This window comes from Centroberyx gerrardi, chromosome 15 (assembly GCF_048128805.1).
Source record: "Centroberyx gerrardi isolate f3 chromosome 15, fCenGer3.hap1.cur.20231027, whole genome shotgun sequence".
Taxonomy (NCBI): domain Eukaryota; kingdom Metazoa; phylum Chordata; class Actinopteri; order Beryciformes; family Berycidae; genus Centroberyx; species Centroberyx gerrardi.
The window spans coordinates 14,593,962-14,616,604 of NC_136011.1; the positions used below are offsets into that span (position 1 = coordinate 14,593,962).

A 22,643-nucleotide genomic window follows, 5' to 3' on the forward strand; every position below is an offset into this window, starting at 1 on the left:
CTCCCTCCAGTCCTCGGGTTCCATTTCATGTAATGTTGCTCAATTCAAACCAGGTCCCCCCCTCGGCCGAGGGACCCCAGCAGCTGGCAGAAATAAACATAATGAGTTTTTCAGTGTTGTAGCAGTGCTCCGAGCCCCTTTGAGTTATAGAGATGTGGCGCGGCCGAGCGCAACCGACGCATGTCCACCCCGGGGAGAGTGCACCAGGAAGTACTCCCAGCCATCAGTCGGCTGGGGAAAGGAGATGAAGAAGGATTAGATAGTGATGTCATAAATCCACCCGCTCTCCAGGAAGTGTGTCAGCGCTGGGAATCCTCACAGCGTTTCCAGAGGATGGAATGGATTTGACTGAAGCAGTTGGTGGTGGAAATCCTGCACTGTAGGAATAGGGGAATGATACCTAATAATGTTCAGCCTCTAAAGTAATACGTCTGCAGTGCTGCAATGTTAAGACCCGCACAAACTCAGCACTAGAAAACATCTGTCTATGAAGGGAGTGAGCGCGCCTTTACTGCTGTGCCAAAAGCCGTTGCTTAGCCTCCGTTGACTGTAAAATACCCGTGCCTGATACTGTGGTTAATACACAGCAGATTTTTCTGTGATAAGTGGACGGCGTGTATTACTTTGGCATACTTTGCCTTTATTTAGACAGCAGAATCCTAACTGTGGCCACCTGTGGAGTCGGTGTAACACAGAGACTAGCACCACTGACTCCAGACTATATGGAGTATATGGAACACTGCATGTCTTTAGAGTCCATATACTCTCACCCCTCTGTAAGTCAATAGGACAGATTTAAGTTGAGGGTTCAGCTAGATTCTTTCAGCCATGTAGAACTTCAGACTTCAGCATCAGACTTCACTGACCATTTGACTTGTGTGCTGCTACAGCTTGTGTGGTTGTGTATGTGTGTGTGTGTGTGTGTGTGTGTGTGTGTGCGTGCATGAGCTTGTGTTTCCTTCCCGTCTCGATCTGATGTGAATCCCAGCTCCTTTCCATTGACCGGAGCACCGGAGGAACCTCACAGACAGGGGAGTAGATTTGGCAGGTTACCTCAGAGACAGTTGTCACCCTTGGGCGAGGAGACATCCTCAGGTGGGGTCAGGCCCCTTGGAGGTGTGGCCTGTGTACACCATGTGCTTTGCTCATCTCCCTCTCTCATAAAAAGCTCCCCCCAGGCCCCAGTATCCCCTTTATTAGGTACAACTCCCTGTTTACGCATACAGCTCGCTCCCACAGACAGTGACTCACATATAAATAAAACATAACTATAAAGCATGCAGATAGCATCAAGAGATTCAGTTTCTGTTCGACTAAACGTTACAATGAGCAAAGACTTGTGACTTTAAATGTAGTATGATTGTTAGTGCCAGACCTGTCTGTTCCAGCATCTCAGAAACAGCTGCCCTCCTGGGATTTTGGCACACGATAGTTGTGCCAAAAGAGTTTACTGAGAATGATGCAATAAACAAAAAAACACCTAGTCAGTGGCAAGTATGCAAATACCAGCCCAGTACAACAGTTGTCTGCAGAATGTTATCTCATAATGTACTGTTCAAATCGTGAAGCGGATGAGCTGCAGCAGCAAAAGGCCACGCCGGGTTCCACTCCTGTCAGCTAAGAACAAGAAGATGAAGCTACAGTGGGCATGTGATCACCAAAACTGGACAACTGAAGAGTGGAAAAACGTTGCCTGGTCTGACAAATCCTGGTTTCTGTTGCAACATGCTGAAGGCAAGGTCAGAATTTGGCATAAACAGCATTTATTGGCCCCTTAATACCACTTGAATGCCACTGCGTACCTAAACATTGTTGCTGACCATGTGCATCCCTTCATGGCCACAGTCTGTCCTTTTTCAAATGGAAACTTCCAGCAGGATAATGTGCCATCGTCTCCAGATGGTTCTAGGCACATGGCAGTATCTTTAGTTCAGTGCCCGGATCTCAAACCAATAAAGTGTCTTTGGGATGACGTGGAACAGAATGTTTGTAACATGAATATGTTGCCGAAAAATTTACCAAGATCCCTGTGCAATGTTTCAGCATCACTTGCTGAATCCATGCTTCGGCTGTTTAGGATCCAAAATGGAGTACTACCTGATAGTGAGTGGAAGTTGCGTGGAGTGACTGACTACCTCATATTTCTTCAAATAATTCAATATTGTGGCACAGCTATTTCTGTGATTAGTCACTCCCTGGAGTGCATTCAGAAACTGTGGCATGTCTCTGATTAGAGGATTAAGCAAGACCTCGTTGCTGAACAGGGGAAAAGTGTCAGTTCGCTTGTTTATGTGTCTGAGTCATTTTCCCACAGATTCCCCCAGCTACTCCTCACTTTAACCCTCTCTCCTATCTCTCTCCCCTTCCTCCTCCTCCAACTTTCCCTTTTTTTTCTACATCCTTCAGCTCCTCCGGGTGTCATGAGCAATGGCCACCCCGAAGATAAGACATTGGGAACTCAGAAGTGTGTGTGTGTGCGTATGTGTGTGTGTGTTTGCGTAAGCACCTGTAATGAGCAGCACATGTGTGTATCGGAGCCCAGGCTAATGAAGCTCAGTCCATTATTTATTTCCCGTGGCCCTGTCGTTTGGCCTGTCGATGCACCTGTGTACACACACACACACACAGACACGCACATGCACACATACACACATACACCATCTGTCTGTAATGACCGTTCTCTTGCGCACTGCATAGCACTACAGTCCCTGGAGTGGTCATTAGACGAGAGAAGGAGAGAGTGACTAAGGGAGAGAGACCGGTGCTTTCGGCGTAGATTTGGAACCAGCTTTTTGGTTGTGCTCTAGGGGGGCGGGGAAGGGGGGGGGGGCGGGGAAGTAGGCTGGACCCATGCAATGCTGAGGAGACGCAGTAGCATAGAGAAACACTGCAGATTATGATTTCTCTCAACGCTTTTCACCTGGATGGCTTGTATGGCTGGCGTGCATTGCCTGCTATCTTTTGTCATGAGGATGCAATCAGTGCTACAGTGGTTAAAAAAAACAAAAACATGTTTTCCATGGTTTTCTGTGGCAACAGAAGACAATACAATCCCTTCTCATGTCAGCACAGGCAGCCCACCAAACCTCTGAGGATATCACTCTCAAGTTCAGCATGCTGCCATTGGAATCGTTGAATGCATGTTGCTTTGGAAAGAATTATTGCCAGCCAATGGAGGGCCGTTAGCCCTAAGAACGAAATGGCAAGTTCAAAACCTTCCTCTTTATCTATTATTCCCTCTCTCCCACCATTTCCAGTGAGGGCCAGCTCTCAGCAGGGAGGCTGCTCCCATTATATCCACAGCACTTAGCTTGCTGGCCTTGTGGCCCTGCCCAAATCCCCTCCACCGGCTCCTGCTAATCCCCACCAATAGTAGAAGGAGGTGGCAGACAGAGAAGGGGAGGAGGGGGGGTTGTTGGGGGCGAGGGCTGGAATAGAAAGACAAGCAGGCAGCTCAGATGTGGATTCCATTTTAATGGGGCTTCTAATATCTCGGTTTGAAACCCCTGTAGCATTAGAACGGAGGGCAAACTTCCCTTTAACACATCCTTTCAGTTTCTTCTCTGTAATAAATGTCTAGCATACAAACACAAAACCAGGGCAATTTGCATTTCATAGAAACCCCAGCGCTGAAAGCAAGACATTCTGCTTACAGTATGCCTTGGCACACAGCCTAGGGCATTGTGTGTGTGTGTGTGTGTGTGTGTGTGTGTGTGTGTGTGTGTGTGTGTGTGCATGGATGTGCATATGTGTGCAGTGTGTGGTTATGTATGCACCTTCAGCATAAAAGTGTGACTCAGGTATCAGTAGACCAAGTAGCCTCTGTGCCACTGATTGCTCTGTTAGTCACCAGGCTGAGCAGGCCCAGAGGGAGAATCCAGATCAATTATTCATTTGTGTTTGTCTTTGCAGGGAGCTGAATGGGAATAATCTCACACGGATCACCAAGAGCGACTTTGCCGGACTCAAGTACCTCCGTGTTCTGTAAGTAATTGCCCTCATATTCATGTGCCTGATTGTGTGATGTAATGTGACGAGATGTTTGTGTGTGTGTGTGTGTGTGTGGTGCAAGTCGGCGTCTGATTTATTTGTTCATGCATATCTACCCTTGCAGCTCACATGTTTTACAGACTTGCTGGAAATGTTCAAATTAGCATAAACACAGTGGAGTGGAGATGCTCTTGTCAAGAGTGCTCCTCCAGAGTACATTAAGCTGCTGAGTGACTGCAACTAGTGATATAATGGACTTCACTCTCACTGTAATTTGTGTACTGTAGTAGTACTTATCCTCCCTTAGAAACACACACACACACTTACCCTATATTCCCACACACTGACAAGTAGTGTATACACAAGCATCAGTCCTAAATAGGCCCTCAACACAGTTAACACATGCAGGTGAAGCCACTGACTCCCTCCACGGTGAAATTAAACAGCACTTGTGACTTCAGGTAATAGTGTTAAAGTGGTTGTAAAGTGTATATGTGCGTGCATGTGTGTGCACGCGCTTGTGAATTGTGCTATAGGTGTTAAAAACCCCGGCGAAGGGGAAGCTGCGCAGACCTGTACATGTTTTAAATGTAACGCGAGCTGCACATAATTCCTACTGCTCAGCGAAGCCCAACTATTTTAGAGCCTTATCGTTAGTCACCCATCCCCCCTATCCTCCCCTTCGTTCCCAACTTCAGCCCGCTTGTTTCCACCGCTCCTTTTCGCCTCTCCTCTCCCTCCGCATACCTCCTTTTCTCGGCCACCACCTCCCCCCACGTGGAGGTTAAATGCCTTCATGTCGCCAGCTTGTCACCGGCAAGTAAGAAGGAAACAACTCCTTGCAGGGTTACTAAAGACAGAACCTCCATGGCTGTAAACCCTCTGATTCCCCCACAGCTACCACTGCACTACCCCCAGCTATAACACAAACACACACACACACACATAGACTCACACACACTGCTCCCTCTCTGAAAAATGTCAGTCAACATCATACATGAAGAAGATTAACATGGTGTAGGTGTGTGTTTGTGTGTGTCCGTGTGTGTGTCTTGTGTGTATATTGGGGAGGGTCTGACCTCTATGGGTCGGCAGCATGAAGACTAACAGTGGGTTGACCTTTGATCTTGTTGACCCCTGGACAACCCTAAGGGGGGGTCCAACAGGAACGGAGGTTTATCTTTACAGTCAGCTGCCAGCCAGCCTGTCAGTCTAAACCCAGCTGATTTACCTCCACCACTCTCTATCTCTCTGTCTGATTGTCTGGCACTGAGAGGCTGGCCGGCACATAACAGCAGTGTGTGTGTGTGTGTGTGCGTGCGTGTGTGTGTGTGTGTGCGCGTGGAAAAACAGAGCAACAGAGGAACAATCAGAAAAGTGGATAGAAAGAGACCACAGAGATTGAAGAGCTCAGACTGTCTGTTAAAAAAAAAAGTTTCCTCAATTCAAAAGTACTCATCTCTTTTTTTTCATTTCCATCTAAATTCATGAGACAGAGATCGGAGGTGAATTGCACTTTTCTCTCTATGTTTATGGAGTGCGAACAGTGATTAGCATTTATATTCGATGGGGAGGAAGCCCAGACTGCTGAGTTGCAGCGCGGCGAGGCCTCACAGGAGACATGAGAGGTTGCCTTCAACACAGAACAGTTGTATACGTAATGAAGGAAAGCTCTTGTTGCTTCTAAAGCTGCTGGACGCTTTTCTCTCCTTCCCGACCTTGTGTTATTGTAACACTTCCAAAACCATCCCAGGCTTTTTTTTTGTGCGTTAGCTTTGGCAGTGTAGGTGAGGAAAGGCTGCGTGCCTGCATGTTTGTGTGTGTGTGTGTATGTATGTGTGTGTATTCATGTTTGTTTGTGTATGACTGATATACTTGATGTAGTTTGAAGCCTGCAGCACTGATACTGTCCAACTATGCTGTTCAGCACACACATACTCACACACACAGCCCTCTTTCCCTTGATCCTGCCAATTGTAAAGCCTTGGAGCCCACCTCAGTTTCCCCTCTCACACTCTCTGACCCCCTGCCTACCTTTCCTCTTGCCTCCACCCACCCCCTGCACCCAGTGGACCACACCAGAGCCCAGACCCACACTTTCTGAGCCACCTTGGAAAACTTTCCTGGCTGCTCTCCCTGCTTCCTTTGCCAAGATTCCACACTGTGCCCCCGGTCCGCACCACTGCCCGGTGTGTGTATATGTGTGTGTGTGTGTGTGTGTGTGTGTGTGTGTGTGTATGTGTGTGTGTGTGAGGTGTTGTAGCCACCTTGAGTACACATGCTACAAGAAGTCTTGCCACCCAAACGCCCACATCTCTACACTTCTCTACACTTTGTAACAAGCAGGGGTGACAGTCCACAGGCCCATAAAAAGTCAAAGCTGCACTGTATCAGCTAGCTTCTAAGTCTCTCTCTCTCTCTCTCTCTCTCTCTCTCTCTCTCTCTCTCTCTCTTTCTTTCTTTCTTTGTGTTTTGTCTCTCTGCAGGCAGCTGATGGAGAACCAGATTGGGGTGATCGAGCGTGGAGCTTTTGATGACATGAAGGAGCTGGAGAGACTGTGAGTACCACCCAGGGTTGCTTGTAGACACCAGAAATAACACATTTTTCTCTTATTTCTTTCCTTTTTTTTAAACTGCATCATTGGGCTTAATTTCACTTCAGTCAGTTGAATTTCAAAATGAAATTTTCACCCCTTGTGAGTATACTAGACAACTTTGTCTACGAACTGCAAGAGTAATAACGATTTGTACTCCATTGAGCGTAATGTGAATAACAGAGGAGGAATCAACCATAAGTGGTGGATAGAGTGTGAGGTACTTCCTTGTCATTCCATTGTGGTCAGATGGTGCTGAGAGGGTATAGTATAGGCTGGGGGTACGTTTTATTAGCTTTGCCCACCAGGAATGCCCTCAGTGGGTTGTGTGGGCTCAGACTGTTGGCCTCCCCACCGCAGGCCCTGGCTCATTTGGACAGCACCAGGACTCCTCAACAGCTTGTAAACCGGCTGGGAAAACACACAGACAAACACAGTCAACCACACCTCAGCCAGGCTCATTAGCAAATCAATAGTGCTACCCACATGGACACGTGCACAGCAGATGACTTTATGGACGCATGCAGGCATGCACACATAGTGGTTAACTTATAAAAGACTTTCCCCTGATCTGAAACCCACAGTAACAATTTACATTACCAAATTTGAGGCCGTGCTCCGTAGTCTGTGCTGCTTGCCTTTCTCTCCTGCTCCATATTCCACTGATCCCAAACATTGGCTAGACATAACCATGTGCCAGACCAATGTGGAAATGAAGCGGCTCGTTTCTCTGATGTATAAAAGCCACTAACCCACCAGCAGGTACAGTTCAGTGTGAACGGAGCAGCAACAGACCATTAATGCCCATTACGCACTAAATCTCCACCTCAGCTGGCTAAGCTCTCTTCTCTGTATACAGTGTATGGCACAGGGCCCAACATCTGTCTAAATGTGTCTGACGGCACGGCAGCGGCCTGCCTTTCAGATTCACAGCCCCTCTCTGCCACAGCCACAGCCATTCACTCCCATGTGCCTCCAATGGGCCATTCAGAGGGGAGAAAGCTGCGGTTTCCAACAGATTAGCAACAGTCTGTTCCTCATTGGCTTAATTGTTGTATTTGCATAAAGCCTGCCAGTCTTGGACGTTAGTTGTTTGACATGGAGGAGTCTAGTGCCAACCACCAATCCTGTCGATGCTGCTTTGGGCCTGAATAGGCTCATCCATCTCCTTTAAAGTTATTTAGAAACACGTTGTTTTGATAGTTCACCACAGATACAATCTGTTCATGTTCAGATAACTGATGGCTCTAATTCACTTGTTCGAATGGGAATGTTGCTGTTCCGTCTGGGAAAGTCAGCAGAGCGCTGAATTCTTCTCGGCGTAGCATTGTAATTTAACTGTGCAGAGATAATTTACGGCACTGTCTCTGACTAGCAGTTTAATTTCCCTGAACTTTCGGTTGGATATTTATGTGACATTCAGCGCAGCACTGAAATACAATAGCCTGTGGCTAAGCCGATTCTACAGCAGCTAGCAGAAATTATTCACACCCACTCAAGGACACACACACACACACACACACACACACGCAGACATACACACACACACACACACACACACACACTCACTGGTTGATCATATGTTTTCCCTGCCGCAGGCGTCTGAACCGTAATCAACTGCAGCAGCTTCCTGAGTTGCTGTTTCAGAAGAACCCTGCCCTGTCCCGACTGTAAGTACACTCACTTTTTAACCTCAGTAGATGCTCACTCTTCTTCTCTGTCAGTGCACAAACACTCTATCTATCTATCTTTGTCACAGTCAAAAAGAGTATATCTTGTACTGCACGACATTACTGCGTGCAGCATAGTTTCAGTAACTGTGATGGGTGCTGGCTTTGGTTTGGTGTAGTTTAAAACGCAATTAAAGAACAATTCCGATGTAATTGCACTTGCTGGAATCTCACCACATCTAATGATCTACCTCAGTAGAGGAAGTATGTGTGTGTCCTGTGATTTTTATTGTTTGGGAGTCAAAATGGACTGGATGAGTAGAAATCCATGAGTTCCTCGCAGGTCGTTGGGCCTTCGTGCCAAGTCATCTGCAGATTCTCTGTGCTAGTCTGTTGGTTTGTGTGTGAATCCACTGGTGACGGGGAGTTGGTGTGATGGCGGGGCTTGTGGAACTGAACTGAAAGGGAGACATTAGACTTTGAACTGTGTTCCAGGTGAAAGGATGTCTGTGTTACTTAATGAGGTCGTTTTATGTCACTGGAGAGGTCCCCAAAGCTCAGTCTGCCAGAGGAACCGTATACCCCCATCCTATGAATGTAATGTGCCATCACAGTCTTCATTCGGTTTCCACTTGTTAAGGCCAGTCCCGTACTGTCACACACCCACACACCCTCACACTCATACACCCCATACAGTGAGGCCATCCCAGACTAATGCTAAACTTTTATTCCCATCTGTAACGAGGCTCGATTTTCTTTTTTCCTGGGGATAATCAGTGTCCCTGTTGCTGGCTGATCATTCCAGCTCCCATTATGCCAGTTCAGATTACCTGGAGCATCTGGGAATAATGAAACAGTGGGACACGGAAAAATCATTTCCCTCCCTTCTATCCACATAGTAGTACTCCTAACCCATGATCCCAACCTCAGCCCTCCGTCCGTTTATCATGCTTTTGATGTTAAACACCATCTTGAATCTATCTGTCACTTCCTCGCAACTATCTCCCCACGTCACCTATCATTATGCCGAAGCCAACCTGTAGAGCTCTGGGGCAAAGCCTCATCACTTGGGGCAAGGCTGGCCCACTTGTGACTCACTAGCGCTGAGCGGTACTGAGTGTCTGTCTAGCTGGAGCAGACACAGAGCAAACTGAGGGCTTCCAGACCAGCGGATGGCCTTGAACAACCGTGATTAGTCCATCTGGAGCAGCGGGCGCTGCCAGCAGCCAGAGGATTGTGCTAACACAGCTCCCCTGTTTCATCCAATCTAACTTCACGCTCATTATTCTAAACCTAGCGCTGGCTTCTCTGCCACGTTCTGGAGAATAAGACTTTGTTTAACACTGCTTAATCGATTCGCTATGTGTCTGTGTATACACTCATTTGTTCTTTGTCCTTGACTGGATAAAAGAGAACCGTAATGGACCTCGAAGTGTACTTTTCAGGTGTGGAAGTGACGTACATTCTTTAACGGTTAAGCAAATGTTCAGTGTAGCCCCATGACGAAATCGAAAATAATGCACACTTTATGGGGCTGACAGATGATTGGCAGTAACTGCTTTAGAAGAAACTTCTAGCGCTTGTTAAAGATTAGGTCTAGCAGCGTGGAACCAGGAACTGGAGTAGAAGACAAAGCTTTTTCCTAATGTGTTTCTTAACTCCTGAGCTGTGCATCTGGGCCACACCATGGGTTCTGGTTCCAGACGGACGCGGTTAGGTTACAGCCCCGTCTCGCTCCCGCCAGCAGCTTTTAATGGACTTAAAAGGCTCTCAGCTCCCTGAGGAAGACTTGCGCCGCTATTCCATGTGTGTGTGTGTGTGTGTGTGAGAGAGGGAGAGAGAGAGAGAGAGAGACATAGAGAGAAATATAATCTATGGGTGCATACATGTTTGTATGTGTGTCTTTGCACTTGCTCTAAGTGCTCACAGGGGCTTGTTAGGGTCTGCCTTTACGGTCCTAACAAGAGGGGTTAATGTGAAAGCCCGCTGCCCTCAGGTGGAGCACTAACCCAGATGGTTTCTCTGCTCTTGCATGGAGGATTAATTGCCCCCCCCCTCCTTCTCTCTTTCTCTCCTTTTTACTCTTCCTATCCGTCTCTTCTGCCCCTCTTTCTCATTTTGTTCATTCTGGAATGAGTGTTTGGGGAGAAGCTTGTATAACAATGTGCCTATTTGTCTCAGAAATCCTGCTGAGAGGACAAACAGAAAGGAGGACAGGGGATACAGTAGATGGCGGGAGTGAAGCAGGGATAGCAGACGAGTTTGTTGCTCTCATTAAACTTTTGAGGAAGAGCTAGCTGGGTTAATAAAAGGCTGTCGGTTAAATGAGCGGAGGACTGTTGTGTTGTGGGGAGGTTTAAACACTTCACTCCCATGCAGTCATTAAGCCAGTGGGGTAATGAGGAGTTTTCACTACAAAGGGCGGATGGAGAATTAGAGCACGTATTGTTGCTGAGAACAGAGAGTTTGCAAAATGACGCTAGTTGTTTTGAAAGCCTACAAGGAAAATAAGGAGAAACTCAGATTCATCAGTATTTTTTCATCTTTAGCAACAAGAATTCTGTTAAAGCAAGTACCTTGGTCGAATACACATGATTTGAATGATTTGAATATACAAGTATAAATCATTTTACTTTCTGAGAAGTGTATTTATGCTGGAATAGTGCACTATAGGCCATTTCTGCACAAAACAGAGGGTGGAGGTGGTGTGGTACAGTTTGACTGAGCTGCTCACTGTGCATTCTGTTTTGAGAGCGAACAGTCTACCTCTCTATCTACACCCCCGCACCTCCCCATCTCTCCCCACGCCTGAGAGATAAGAGAGACACTGATGCATGAGCGGCAGAGGAGAGATAATTGGAGCTGATTGGAGTTGATTAGAGATTATTAGAGATAGTTAGAGTTGGTTAAAGCTGGCTGTGATGGATGGCAGCGATGAGAAGGCATGGGAACGGCGGCGCAGAGGTGAGAGGCGCAGCGCAGAACATCGGTGAACAATAACAGTGAAAATAGAGTTGCATCCATCACTGTTAACGACCTGTTGCCCCCAGCCCACCGCCCCTCACTTCTTCTGTGCCCCCCCCCCACCCCCCACCCACAACCCACTCCCACTGCAGTTCAGATCTGTAATCTACTCATCCATGTCTGTAATTAGTGCGTGTTCGCAGTGGGAGAGCAGGAGGAAGGAAGGACCGCGGGACGGAGAGAAGGAGAGGTGAATAAAGCAGTGAAGGGGAAGGGGGGGGGGGGGCGGGTTAGAGTAGCTAGCCTGATAGCTGGCCCCGGGGAATAGCATCTGGTTTGGGCTCGGGATGGGGGGTCGGGGGCGGAGGAGGAGAAGGGGCATTTTGCGGTTTTTGATCACCGTGTTGCCCGTTTGCAGCCACAAACAAACACCAGCATCAACACAGGCTTGTCTGAATGAGTGCTGCTCACATTAATGGGCAACACACGATATTATGGGGGGGTGGAGGGTAGGGAATGACAGGGTGGGTGGGTGGCGATGGTAGGAGAGGCGTTCCATTTAGTAGCACCGTGTGAGGTATAAGGGAGGAGGGAAGGGTGTGGCTCTACCTGCACTACGGGGGACCAAAGGAAACCCTCGCAAGGGGGGTGGAGGTGGGGAAGAGGGGAGTGTCTCATCTCCCTTTCAGCTTCTTTTTTTCCAGCCTTCATTTTCGTGTTAATGCTTGACGACGGGATAGCCTGATATACACAAACCCTAAACACACACACTGAGAGGCTGGCTGGGAGACACACACACACTCTCACACACGTGCACACACACATGAGCGAGAGAGAGAGAGAGAGAGAGAATGTAGAATAACACTAATTAGACACAAACAGACACACAGAATAACACTATAATTGCATCTCTGTGTGCTAATGTGTGGATGGCAGGCGTACACGAGGGATTACGTTCTTTATATGGCTTTTTCTGTAGATAAAAGAGCTGCTTTAAGTATGTGTTGATGCAGAGCTGCCTGTTCTGTGTTTGTGTTGGAGGGATGCTGTGTTTTCTGTTTGTTGACTGGTTGATGCTTAGGGAACGGTAGCTCAGTGTGAGATGAAGGAATTGTTTGGGAGGACGGAGGTCTAGAATAACAAATAATGTGCACTATCATCAAATCTATATATCATCTCTCTGTCCCATTTATTCCACTCTCTCTTAGCGTTCAGCGATATAGTATTTTCCCATTTGATTTGATGCAGACTGCTGTTGATTGGCTTGGAAACTAACTCTGGTGTTCCAAGATTTCTTTGTGTTGCAGGCAAATTAAACTCTTTCAGCGTTTAACTTTGTGTGTATGACTGCATGAAAGACTGATGTGAATGTGTTTTTTCTCTCCCCGTGACTCTCTTTAAGTGTTTGTATAATACTGCTGTGTGTGTATGAGTGTGTGTGTGCGTGTGTGCGTGTGTGTGTGTGTGCGCGTGTGTGTATGTGCGTGTGTGTGCGTGTGTGTGTGTGCGTGCGTGTGCATGCCTGGCAGGCTGTTAATGGTCTAGGCTGGTCTTGTCGTTTCCTTCTCTTTGTCCCTGCTGATGAATGACCTGCCTCGACGTGCTAGGTCTCTCTCTCTCTCTCTCTCTCTTGCTCTCTCTCTCCCTCTCTCTCTCTCTCTCTCAGGGGACCGTTTGGGCCCCTACTTGGCACCGGTCCCCATAGCAACCCGTCTTCATCAGGAGGTTTCTGTGCCATCGATGGCAGACATCCTGATTTCTAGCTCCATGTCTTTGACTGTGGTTTGTCTGACACTAAGTAAACAGTGACAGGAAAGACTTCTGTGAGTAGAGTTAACTTGAGACACAATAAAGGCATACCTGCATGGATTAGGAGAACGGGCTACTTAAAGGATAAGGCTGGTGTTTTTTAATGCATTGCTTACTGTCAACAAATCCTATGAAAATAACAAAATCAGCAATGATTTTGTTTTGCCAACAAGTCTCGTCCATGTAGCCGGTGCCCAATGAAGCCTCATGTCCCAGCAGCCATAGAACTCCACTGTATAAAAAAAACGATTAAAAACACGTCAAAGAGCCATGCCGTTGCTCTGGGCAACATATTTCATCATCGCGATGCACCGGGCCGGCCGACTTTTTCCTCAAACAACTTAATAAGCCGGCTGTAAACACTTTGCGATCTCAGGAAAGTAGTTCCGTAGCACCGAAAATAGTCCCCGCCATAATGAAGAATTTGTTCCCATTTGAATTTGATTTGGTAATAACTACAAGCAAGCAATGCATTAAAAAACTCTTACTCTCTCCTTTAGACACAGAGTTAGAGTTTGAGTTTTTGCAGTAACTTGGGATACCTGACCTGGTGGCCAAGCGTACCAAACCTTCACTCCTTGCCCCTGCCCCTCTTCCTGCCCCTGTCCTTGTCAGCTGGTAAAAGTGGCTTTTATGGCTTGTCGCTGTTTTCTTTACGAGTCGGACCGTGTGTGAGAGAGAAACGCAGACCAAACCATGTGAGGAGAGCGGAAGCCAAAAGGGGGTAATTTAAAAACCACTCCGCCATCTGAAATATTCACAACCACAGCGCAAGGAGAGAGAAAGAGACAGAGAGCGGGAGAGAGAGAGGGAGAGAGAGAGGAGAAAAACAGAGACAGAAGAAGAAAGTGAAAAAGAGAGAGTGAGACGGTCAGAGATGCAAAAGAGAGCAGCAAAGATGCAGAGGGAGAGAGAGAGAAACAGTGGTGTTTGTATTTACTAACGATTCTGTGTCCTTCCTCATGAATAATTGAACAGATGGATTGAGGCTTGTTAAATATTCACACTAAAGCGCTGGGACATCAGTGCTGTTTTGTGTGTGTGTGTGAGTGTGTGTGACTTTGTGTGTGTCCATCGTCTGGTACACATTGCTCTACATACCCGCTGGTCTATAGTTCTGATGCTCTAGATATTCACACACACACACACACACACGCACATACACACGTACGCATCTTATTTCTACATTCTGCAATGACCGACTAATCATGTGCATGTGTGCGTGTTTGTTTGTGTGTGTGTGCACGCGCTTCGCATTGGGGACTGGCCTGGTCATTATGAATTGATACGGCATGAATAAGACATCACAGTGTGGTCTAGATCCGTCATGAGTATACACACACAGGGATTTCACTCATGGAGCCGCCGAGGGGGCCTCCTCTCTGTGTTGCTGCCGACAGTTTGCCTCTGTGACGGCTGGCCTCGCCTGGTCCAGATTGGAAGTGACATACACAGGAGACAAGGCTGCCCTCATGTCCTTACACACACACACACACACACACACACACACGCACGCCCAAACACACACACTCCTTGGAATCTCTCTGTACTGGCGGGGGTTTGAGGAATGCTGCAACCTCAGCCAGGAATAACAACCCATATAGTGCCGGCTGTCTGTGTGTGTTGTGTGCGTGTACGGGGAGGTGTGTGTGTGTATGTGTGTGCATAATGGCTCTGTACAGCAAAGCAGGCCACGGAGTATGAACGCAGCACTCCTTTCAGTCCTGCGTCAGCTATCAGAATGAGAAATCCAGTCCATTCATCACAGCCTTAATAGAGTGCAATCTCCCTGCGCTAGGTGTTTCCCTTACTCAGTGCATCTGTCTATCTCGTTACGGTCCCGTATAAGATCTGGGGTTTCGATTAACACTATCTGCTCTGGATCATCATGTGGAGGCTATCCTGTCACGTGTCGAGGGCTTAGCGGGACGACGACAGTATCTGTGTGTAATCTCTAGTTATGAGCTGTTAGGGGCAGGACTTGGGAGGCCGGAGCGCAGTGTTGGAGGCTCCCCAAGCAGACCCAAACACAGCCTCTCCTCCCTTGGGTGGAGGAGGGGAGGGGGGGGTGGAGGGGGACCGAAACCCTTCCCAACATCCTCTGAAGCAGGAAGAGGCAGGGAGCTGCCCACACATACGCGTGTGTTGCCCAGCGCACATGCCCAGTAAACCCACACACATACGATAAATGATTGCTCCAGCCCTATCCTGTGGCCTGAGGCTCTGTCTCTGATTCAGTCAGAGATTTAAAAAGAACAAACAAACAAACTGCAGGGCAAATTATGCCCTCACACACACACACACACACACACACACACACACACACACACACACACACACACACACACACATGTAATCACGCAAACGCCACTGCACACCAGGCACACACTTTGCCCACCTCCTGCTGATTTGCTGCTGTGGCAACCAATGCTCTGCGGCGCTCAGACTCAGGCTGTTTACATTTTCTGAGGGAAAGACACTGAGAAGAGAAGGAGTTGGGTGAGGTGAAATGGTCCAAAAAGTGCTTCAGTTTTTTGGTGAAGAAGATCTTATCCAGCGCTTGGGAAAAGTGCGGTGTATCGGATGGAAAGAGATTTTTGGATTTTTAGTTGTGTGTGTGTATGTAATTATAGGCTTTAGGCGCATCCCTTTATTCTCTGGAAGGAAAGTCTTGGTTGAACTTCTTCCTCTTCCCTGTGGCTATATTATTGTGTGTACGTGTGTGTGTGTCTGTTGTGTGTGTGTGGGGACTCTGGGCTCTGTCTCCTCTCTGTCTGTTTGCGGTGAGCAGGTCCATTCTTAGAGCTTTATACTTAGCACACCTCCAGGCCTTTTGTTCTTAGGATTCCACAGGCTGTGCTGCTGCAGAGTCGCCACATAGCAACTGAACTTGTGAACTTTGTGACTGTTTTACTGAATAAAAACGATGCCTAGTGTGCCCCGAGGTTAACATGGAGGGCTGCGGTAGACTAATGGTGAAAGAAGCGAGCTTGTGACAGCAGGTTTGCCGGTTTGAACCTCGGCGAGGAGGAATGTCCTGGTGCGGGGAAAGTGAATGAGACGCCCTCTCTTCGTCCCCAGAAACTACTGTTGAGGTGCTGCGGTGGAGCTGCTCAGTGGACCGTGACGCTCCCAGGTGTGAATGTGTTGTAACTGTGTGAGTGTGAAGCATGCCGTTGCTGGAAAAAGAGCAGCAAACTCTCCCTTCCGCCTGCCTCAACTGGCTTAAGTTTGAATCCAACCAGAACCTTCTCTCCTCCGTCTCCCGTGCTCTGCACTCCTCTCAGCCGTCCCACTTTCTCATGCAGTAAACAAAAGGCCCAAGTCCACTTAGGTAAGTGGACTGCCCACACGCCTGCAAAAAGAAATGTATTGAGCTGAACTGCAGGGCTAGCAGGCATAGCGAGGAGGAAAAACTAAATGCCAGTACAAATGCCTATCTGTCTTCAATATTGGCTCCCTCTCACAATACTCTCCTGCTGTTATCGCAGCGTGGAGCAGTGATCTCATTAGCCCCAGTGTGTGTGTGTGTGTGTGTGTGTGTGTGTGTGTGTGTGTGTGTGTGTGCATACTGTGGATGTTTTTTGGTGAGAAACAGTATGTTGTTCTGTGCAGGGGGTGTCTCTTCCTCTTAGCTTTGTAAAGCATAATAGGAAATCGCTGGGGGACAGAATCGATTTCCACTCCCCACTGTTTCAGCAAGGGGTACACACACACACACACACACACACACACATGCACACACACACTCATTCCTGGAAGCTTTGTTTGGGTGGGGCAGGTGTGTGTGTGAGTGTATGTGTGTGTGTGTGTGTCTACCTGTTGTGTGGTGTAAATGGAGCAGGCCTGCAGTCACACCAATCTGACACCTCGGAGGGAGAGAGGAGGAGAAGAGAGGCATGGAGTATTGATTGAAAAGGAGGGAGTCAGAGAGAGATAGAAGGCACAGTTGGAAAGCAGAAAGGATGAAAGGGAGGAGACCAGAGAGAGAGAGAGAGAGAGAGAGGTGGAGCTGGGGCTGGAGAGGAATATTAAACACCTTTTATAATGATTTCATTCTATAGATATCCGATTTTACATTTGATTTATTATTTATACGGCTTGGAAAGTTTTTTTTTCTTCCATGAACTCTAAATTGTTTTTGAAGTCGTTTTTTTTTTTTTCCCCTCCTCCGGTGTAGTGCTTCAATTCGATCAAGTAAATAGACTGGGAAAGAGAGGAGCGGAGAGAGGGTAAAATGAGTTAGAGGGCAATAGAAAGACCTGAAAGTGAGAGAAAATGACTGGGAAGCAATAAAAAGTGTGGGGATAGAGTAAAGTGGGGGTTGATAGAGGGAGAAAGAGCGAGAGAGAGTAAAAGAGACCGAGGGAGAGAGAAGAAGGATTGGCCTCATCTGTAGACTTTGAAAAGGTTCTCATCTCTTCTCATCTGCGTGGCTGCGCTGGGAGGCCGGGAGGCTGCATAGAGAGCGGGAGAGAGAGCCGGGGGCACCTGCGGCGGAGCATTAGCCAAAAGCCCCATTAGCACTTCAAAGCCGGACCGGGCTGGAGGAGGCCCGGGTGACGCCGGGGCCCTGGGAGGATGAAACATATAGAGATAGCAGTGGAGAGACTCCTCCCCTCTATCAGCTTCCCCGTCTCCCCCTTTCTCATCTCCTCTCCCTCCGCTGCCCCTATTACCGAACCTCACGTCCCCTCGCTCATCCGCCTTGTCTTATCACCGCCCTTTTCCTTCTTCTACTTCTTCTTCTCTTATCTATATCTTTAACACCTGGCTGCCTGGCCCTATATGAGACCTCTTTCTCAATTCCTCTTCCCTCCTGGCTGGATTTCTCCATCCCCGCTGGTCTGGCCTGGTTATGGCTTATAGAGGGCCTGGGGGCTGGAGGCCCTGATGAGCCCCAGGCTGCGGTAATGAGCTCACAGCCCTTTCATGTGGAGATCAAGCTGAGGGCTGGAGGGGGTGTCGGTGTTGGCGGTGGTGGAGTGGATATTACCGGCACTGGATTGTGGCTAGTAGAATAGGAGAGTAGTAGGTCAACCCAACCTACAGAGCTGGGGATGCAGACAGTTCCCATGAAGTCCAGTCTGTCTCAGCCAGACATAGAGACACACAGCAGTGTCAAAGAATGAGGCAGTCTAGCCTGTGTGTGTCTCTGTATGGCTGAGCATATGTTGGGTAAGTTATAGCATTCCTGTGTCCCATACGTTATCCCAGAGACCTTTTCTGATATTTACAGGGCAAGGAGGGTCAGATACTTTACCCAGGACAACGCTATAGGCCAGAGATCGATGGCAGAGCCACACACACACACACACACACACACAAACTCATACAAAAACGTCTTCCAAGCGCCACTGCTCTCCTGCCCTCTGAGTGTGTCAACACTTCATAAATTTGCCGTCTGAATAAATAGTATCCAGAGAGAGAGACAGAGGGTTATTTGGGAAAAGTCTGATGCTCTTTGATTTGACTTCACCCAGATCCAGCACTGCCACTCCCTAAATCCTCCTTGCCCACCCCTGCTAAATCCTCCCAGGCCAATATGTGTGTGTGTGTGTGTGAGTGTATTAATCCCGTAACGCCTAGCCACACACCATTATAGCTCCCTCCCCCTGACACCTTCATTAGACCCACAGACAGGGATTACTACTGACTTGTAGATGAGGCCCCTTCACTGGCCACATCACTTTCTCTGTATATTTATACGTCTTGTCTTTTTGTCAGATAGTATTCATGAAAAACATGAATCTAGCATGCAGCTATTGCAAGCAAGTCGGTTTATTCTGTCAAAAAAGGCACACACACACACACACACACACACACACACACACACACACATAGACATTTCCCCTACAGTAGCTGATTCCCTCCTACTCATACGGGGAAAACTGTAATGCTTGGTTCTGCTCACTCTGGTTATTCAGATTAGTGTACTTTCATGCAAGAGAAAGAAAGTCACAGTGTGTGTGTGTGTGTGTGTGTGTGTGTGTGTGTGTGTGTGTGTGGTTTTACACTGGGAGCTGAGGGGATATGCCCAGGTTCCACTCCATAAAGCTGCTGTTAAAGAGTGGAGGCCATTCATGGCAAACAAAGAGTTTTCACATGAACAAGCTAACAGACTGGTGCCCAACAGACCTCCACACTTCCTCCACACTCGTTTCACCCATTTCCTTTCCTCATCCCTCTCTCTCTCTCTCTCTCTCTCTCTCTCTCTCCCCTCTCCTCTCCTCAACTCTCTCTCAAAAGTTAATTGCTAAAACATCTTTGATTTGGGTTCATACAGTGCAATGGAGTGTTATTTTCAATTACAGAAGTCAGAAACCTCTGTCAAGAGTCTTGTTTTTTTTACTGCCAGAGTCTTTGGCAGGAGATACTGGCAACAGTCTCATCAAAGATGGATAAGTGATAAATACCTCAGTGAAATCACTACAATGTGAGCCAGTTGTCTGGGCGTGTTCGACTTTTCTTGCATTCCTTTGTCTTTTTATAGTATAGTTACAAATAGTTTCTATGGAGACTGAATCAGCAGAGTGATGTTATGTTGAGTTTTTGCCCCTCAGCAATCTCACCTTCTTTCACCTGCCTACCTGTGTTTCTGGATATAGAAAGCTGAAAGATGGTGATACATCTGCGTTAACACCCTCGCTCCTCCTAAGGGCAGAGAGATGGAGAACTGATAAAAGTTTGTTTCAGAGACCGAGTAAAGTCAAAGCCTCAGAATGCCAAGTGTCAACAACCAAATTGGTTAAATGTTTCCTCGGCTTGTCTTAGGAAATGTAGAAAATTGCTGTAGTGCTGTCAGTCCTCAGTTAGTCTGTTTAGCATAACATTGACATTTTCAATGTTTGACACATGCCTCCGCTATGGAGAACGGAACTGCGGGTTACGTAATATTTTATTTTTCTCTCCATTTTGCTTTTCTGGCTTCTCTCTCTCGGCCTCTCCTCATTCTTTGTGCGGATGTGGAGCGGAGGTTGGGGTTGAAGCTGGAAAGTAGAAGTCAGATTGTTGTTTTTTTTAAGTTGAGAGAGTGAGCAGAGCTGAGCAGAGTGGAGCGGAGCGGGGACCAGGGGGTTAGAGAAGCACAGCCTTGTTTCCCAGGCAGGCACCCTCTTTGTGACACGGTTAAAGATGTGTCCTAACACCATTCCCATCACCCCTCTCTCTTCCCCTCCCCTCCCATCCCTCCATCCCTCCCTCCATCCCCAGAGAATAGCCTGCCCTTTGCTCAAGCCATTCCGTCTCCTTGGAGCTCATTGTTCCCCGGTTGCTAGGCGATAGCTGGGGCCTCATTTGGTCACCTTGGATACAGGGGGGAGCCTGGGTATTTGGTATGGGGTCAGGGCTGACAGAGGTGATGTGAAGGTGTGTGTGAGCGTGTGTGTGTGTATGTGTGTGTGTGAGTACACGTTTGTGCACATACGAGGTGGTGAGTGCACACATTGTTAGTGATCAGAGCCTGTGTGTGTGTGTGTGTGTGTGTGTGTGTTTGGTTAGGGGTCAGGCGTGACAGAGCTGGCACAATGGTGTGGGGTGTGACCAACCCCTCCTTCGCCATTTATTAGCCTATTCAGTCACCCACTCCCCTGCTCCGAGCCAGGCTGGGCCAGGAGGCAGGCAACTAGCTGTCAGTCAGCAGGGAGGGGGAGGGGGCAGAGAGGGGATCCCAGAAAACATAATTAATGTATAACAGAAAAGCTGCCTGATCGGGTCTAAAGAGAAAATTAAAGAAACATGCAGCCACTGTAACGGCAATTACGCAGCGCTGAATAGGCCGCTGTCGAAGGCAGTTACACCTGCTCTCGCTTTCTATATGTCTCTTTCTGGCCTCTCTCTCTCTCTCTCTCTCTCTCTCTCTCTCTCTTTCTGTCATTCTTCCTCTTGGTCTCTCTATCTGTTTCTCTCATTCTTTAAAACACACACCAGGGGAGAGCCTCTTTGTCCACCCTCCTGAATTCCGATCCTCAATCGTCAAGCTGGCCGTGGCTAGCCGGCCTTGGAGAGTCCTGGAGTGGCTTTCATAAGCCTCCACCAACACACATGCACACACACTCACACACACACACACACACACACACACTCACACACACACGCACACACACAAACCTACACTATTGTTGCCAGAGCTGAAGCACTCATCAAGAGAGTACGAGTGGTGAAATGAGCAAAACGGAGAGGAACATTTTTAGAAAATGAGCTCTTATTCAAATGAGACCCATTCTCGCCTGCTCTCTCTCTCTCTCTGTCTCTCTCTCTCTCTCTGTCTCTCTCTCTCTCTCTCTGTGCTGCTGCACTACATATATTCGGTGTGTGTGTGTGACTAAGCTGCAGAGGCCTGTTCTCTGATATGATTAGGTTCTGTGGTTCATCCCTGAGCCCTTAGAGCAAAACCAACAATGAGTGTTTTACCTCAAATTAAAACGAAGAAACAGCTTCATTAAGGATGACTCACCATTAGGGTTAGTGTATGTGTTAGTCATCGATGTGTGTGTGCTTGTGTGTGTGTGTGTGTGTGTGTGTGTGCTTTATCCAGACACAGAATACATGAGACAGGCCAATCTTTCTCCTTCCGTGTGCCCCCATCTGTCTGTCACCCCAACTCCTCTTATCTCGCCCCCTTTTTTCCTGCGCCTGTTCACATCACAAGACAGTGTATCACAGCTCTCTGTCTGTCTGCTTTGTCCTGGCCTAGTATGTCAGTAAGAACAACAACCCAGCACCCAGAATGGATTTAGCAACATGCTGCAGAAAGCGCTGTGGTTGCTGTGTGGAAAAATGATTCCCTCGGGAATCAGTCTCTCCCTGCAGAGTGTGTGTGTGTGCTTGTGTGTGTGTGTGTGTGCGCTCCAAAACCAACAGTTGAGCTAAAAGCGTCGCAGATTACCCGCTAAACCGCCGCCTTGTGTTCTTAACACTCATAATGAGTCAGAAGGAATGCGGAGCGCTCACCTGAGCTGTAATTGATAGAGGATATAGAGAGGATCTGACATGCCCGCGCAGAAGGAAAGGAGAGAGCCTGCCTGGCACTGCGGAGGGCATACCTGCTGCGAGAGGCAGGGTGTGGCCCGCCTCGTGGGTTCAAACCGCAGTGGTAATGCAGCAGAAAATGACCTAAGAGAATGCCATACAAACATGGACTCAGTATGAAAATGGGAGAAGAAAATTCATACAATCGGTGCAACCACAGTGCATTTTTCAAAGCCGTGTTTAAATTCTACTCTGAAGTCACACAGTTTCCGGCGGAGTCATTAAGGAATCATTGAGTGAGGAAGCAGTGAGATTCATATTCATGAAATTCATCAAAACAAGTCATTGAAAGCAGCCAATGCATTCATTTATTGGGTTGTCTGAATTCATCCGTTGGGCTGTATTGATGTGGTGTTGACCCCGGACCACAGCCTGCGCTGCTGTCACTGTGGCTTTGTTGATGGAGCAGTAACCTTTCTTTGTGCCCATGTTTGGGCCAGTAACCTTGCTTTGTGTTTCTGTGTGTATCAGGGTGTAGTGTGACTCCCCTTCTCCATAAATCACTGTCAGATTCCAATGGTACGAAACAAAGCCCTCGTCTGAAGCCTGGATAATGGGGTTGTGTGTGTGTGTGTGTGTGATGTGT

At 47.9% G+C, this 22,643-nt stretch overlaps 1 protein-coding gene across 1 annotated transcript in view; it reads left to right on the top strand.

Moving 5' to 3' along the window:
* slit1a (slit homolog 1a (Drosophila)) overlaps positions 1-22,643 on the top strand; it is an 87,659-nt gene that overhangs the window by 8,447 nt on the left and 56,569 nt on the right. The window contains exons 2-4 of the mRNA XM_078288593.1: positions 3,913-3,984; positions 6,477-6,548; positions 8,183-8,254. Of these exons, the coding sequence (XP_078144719.1) occupies positions 3,913-3,984; positions 6,477-6,548; positions 8,183-8,254 (216 nt within the window). The remainder of the gene's footprint in view (positions 1-3,912; positions 3,985-6,476; positions 6,549-8,182; positions 8,255-22,643) is intronic.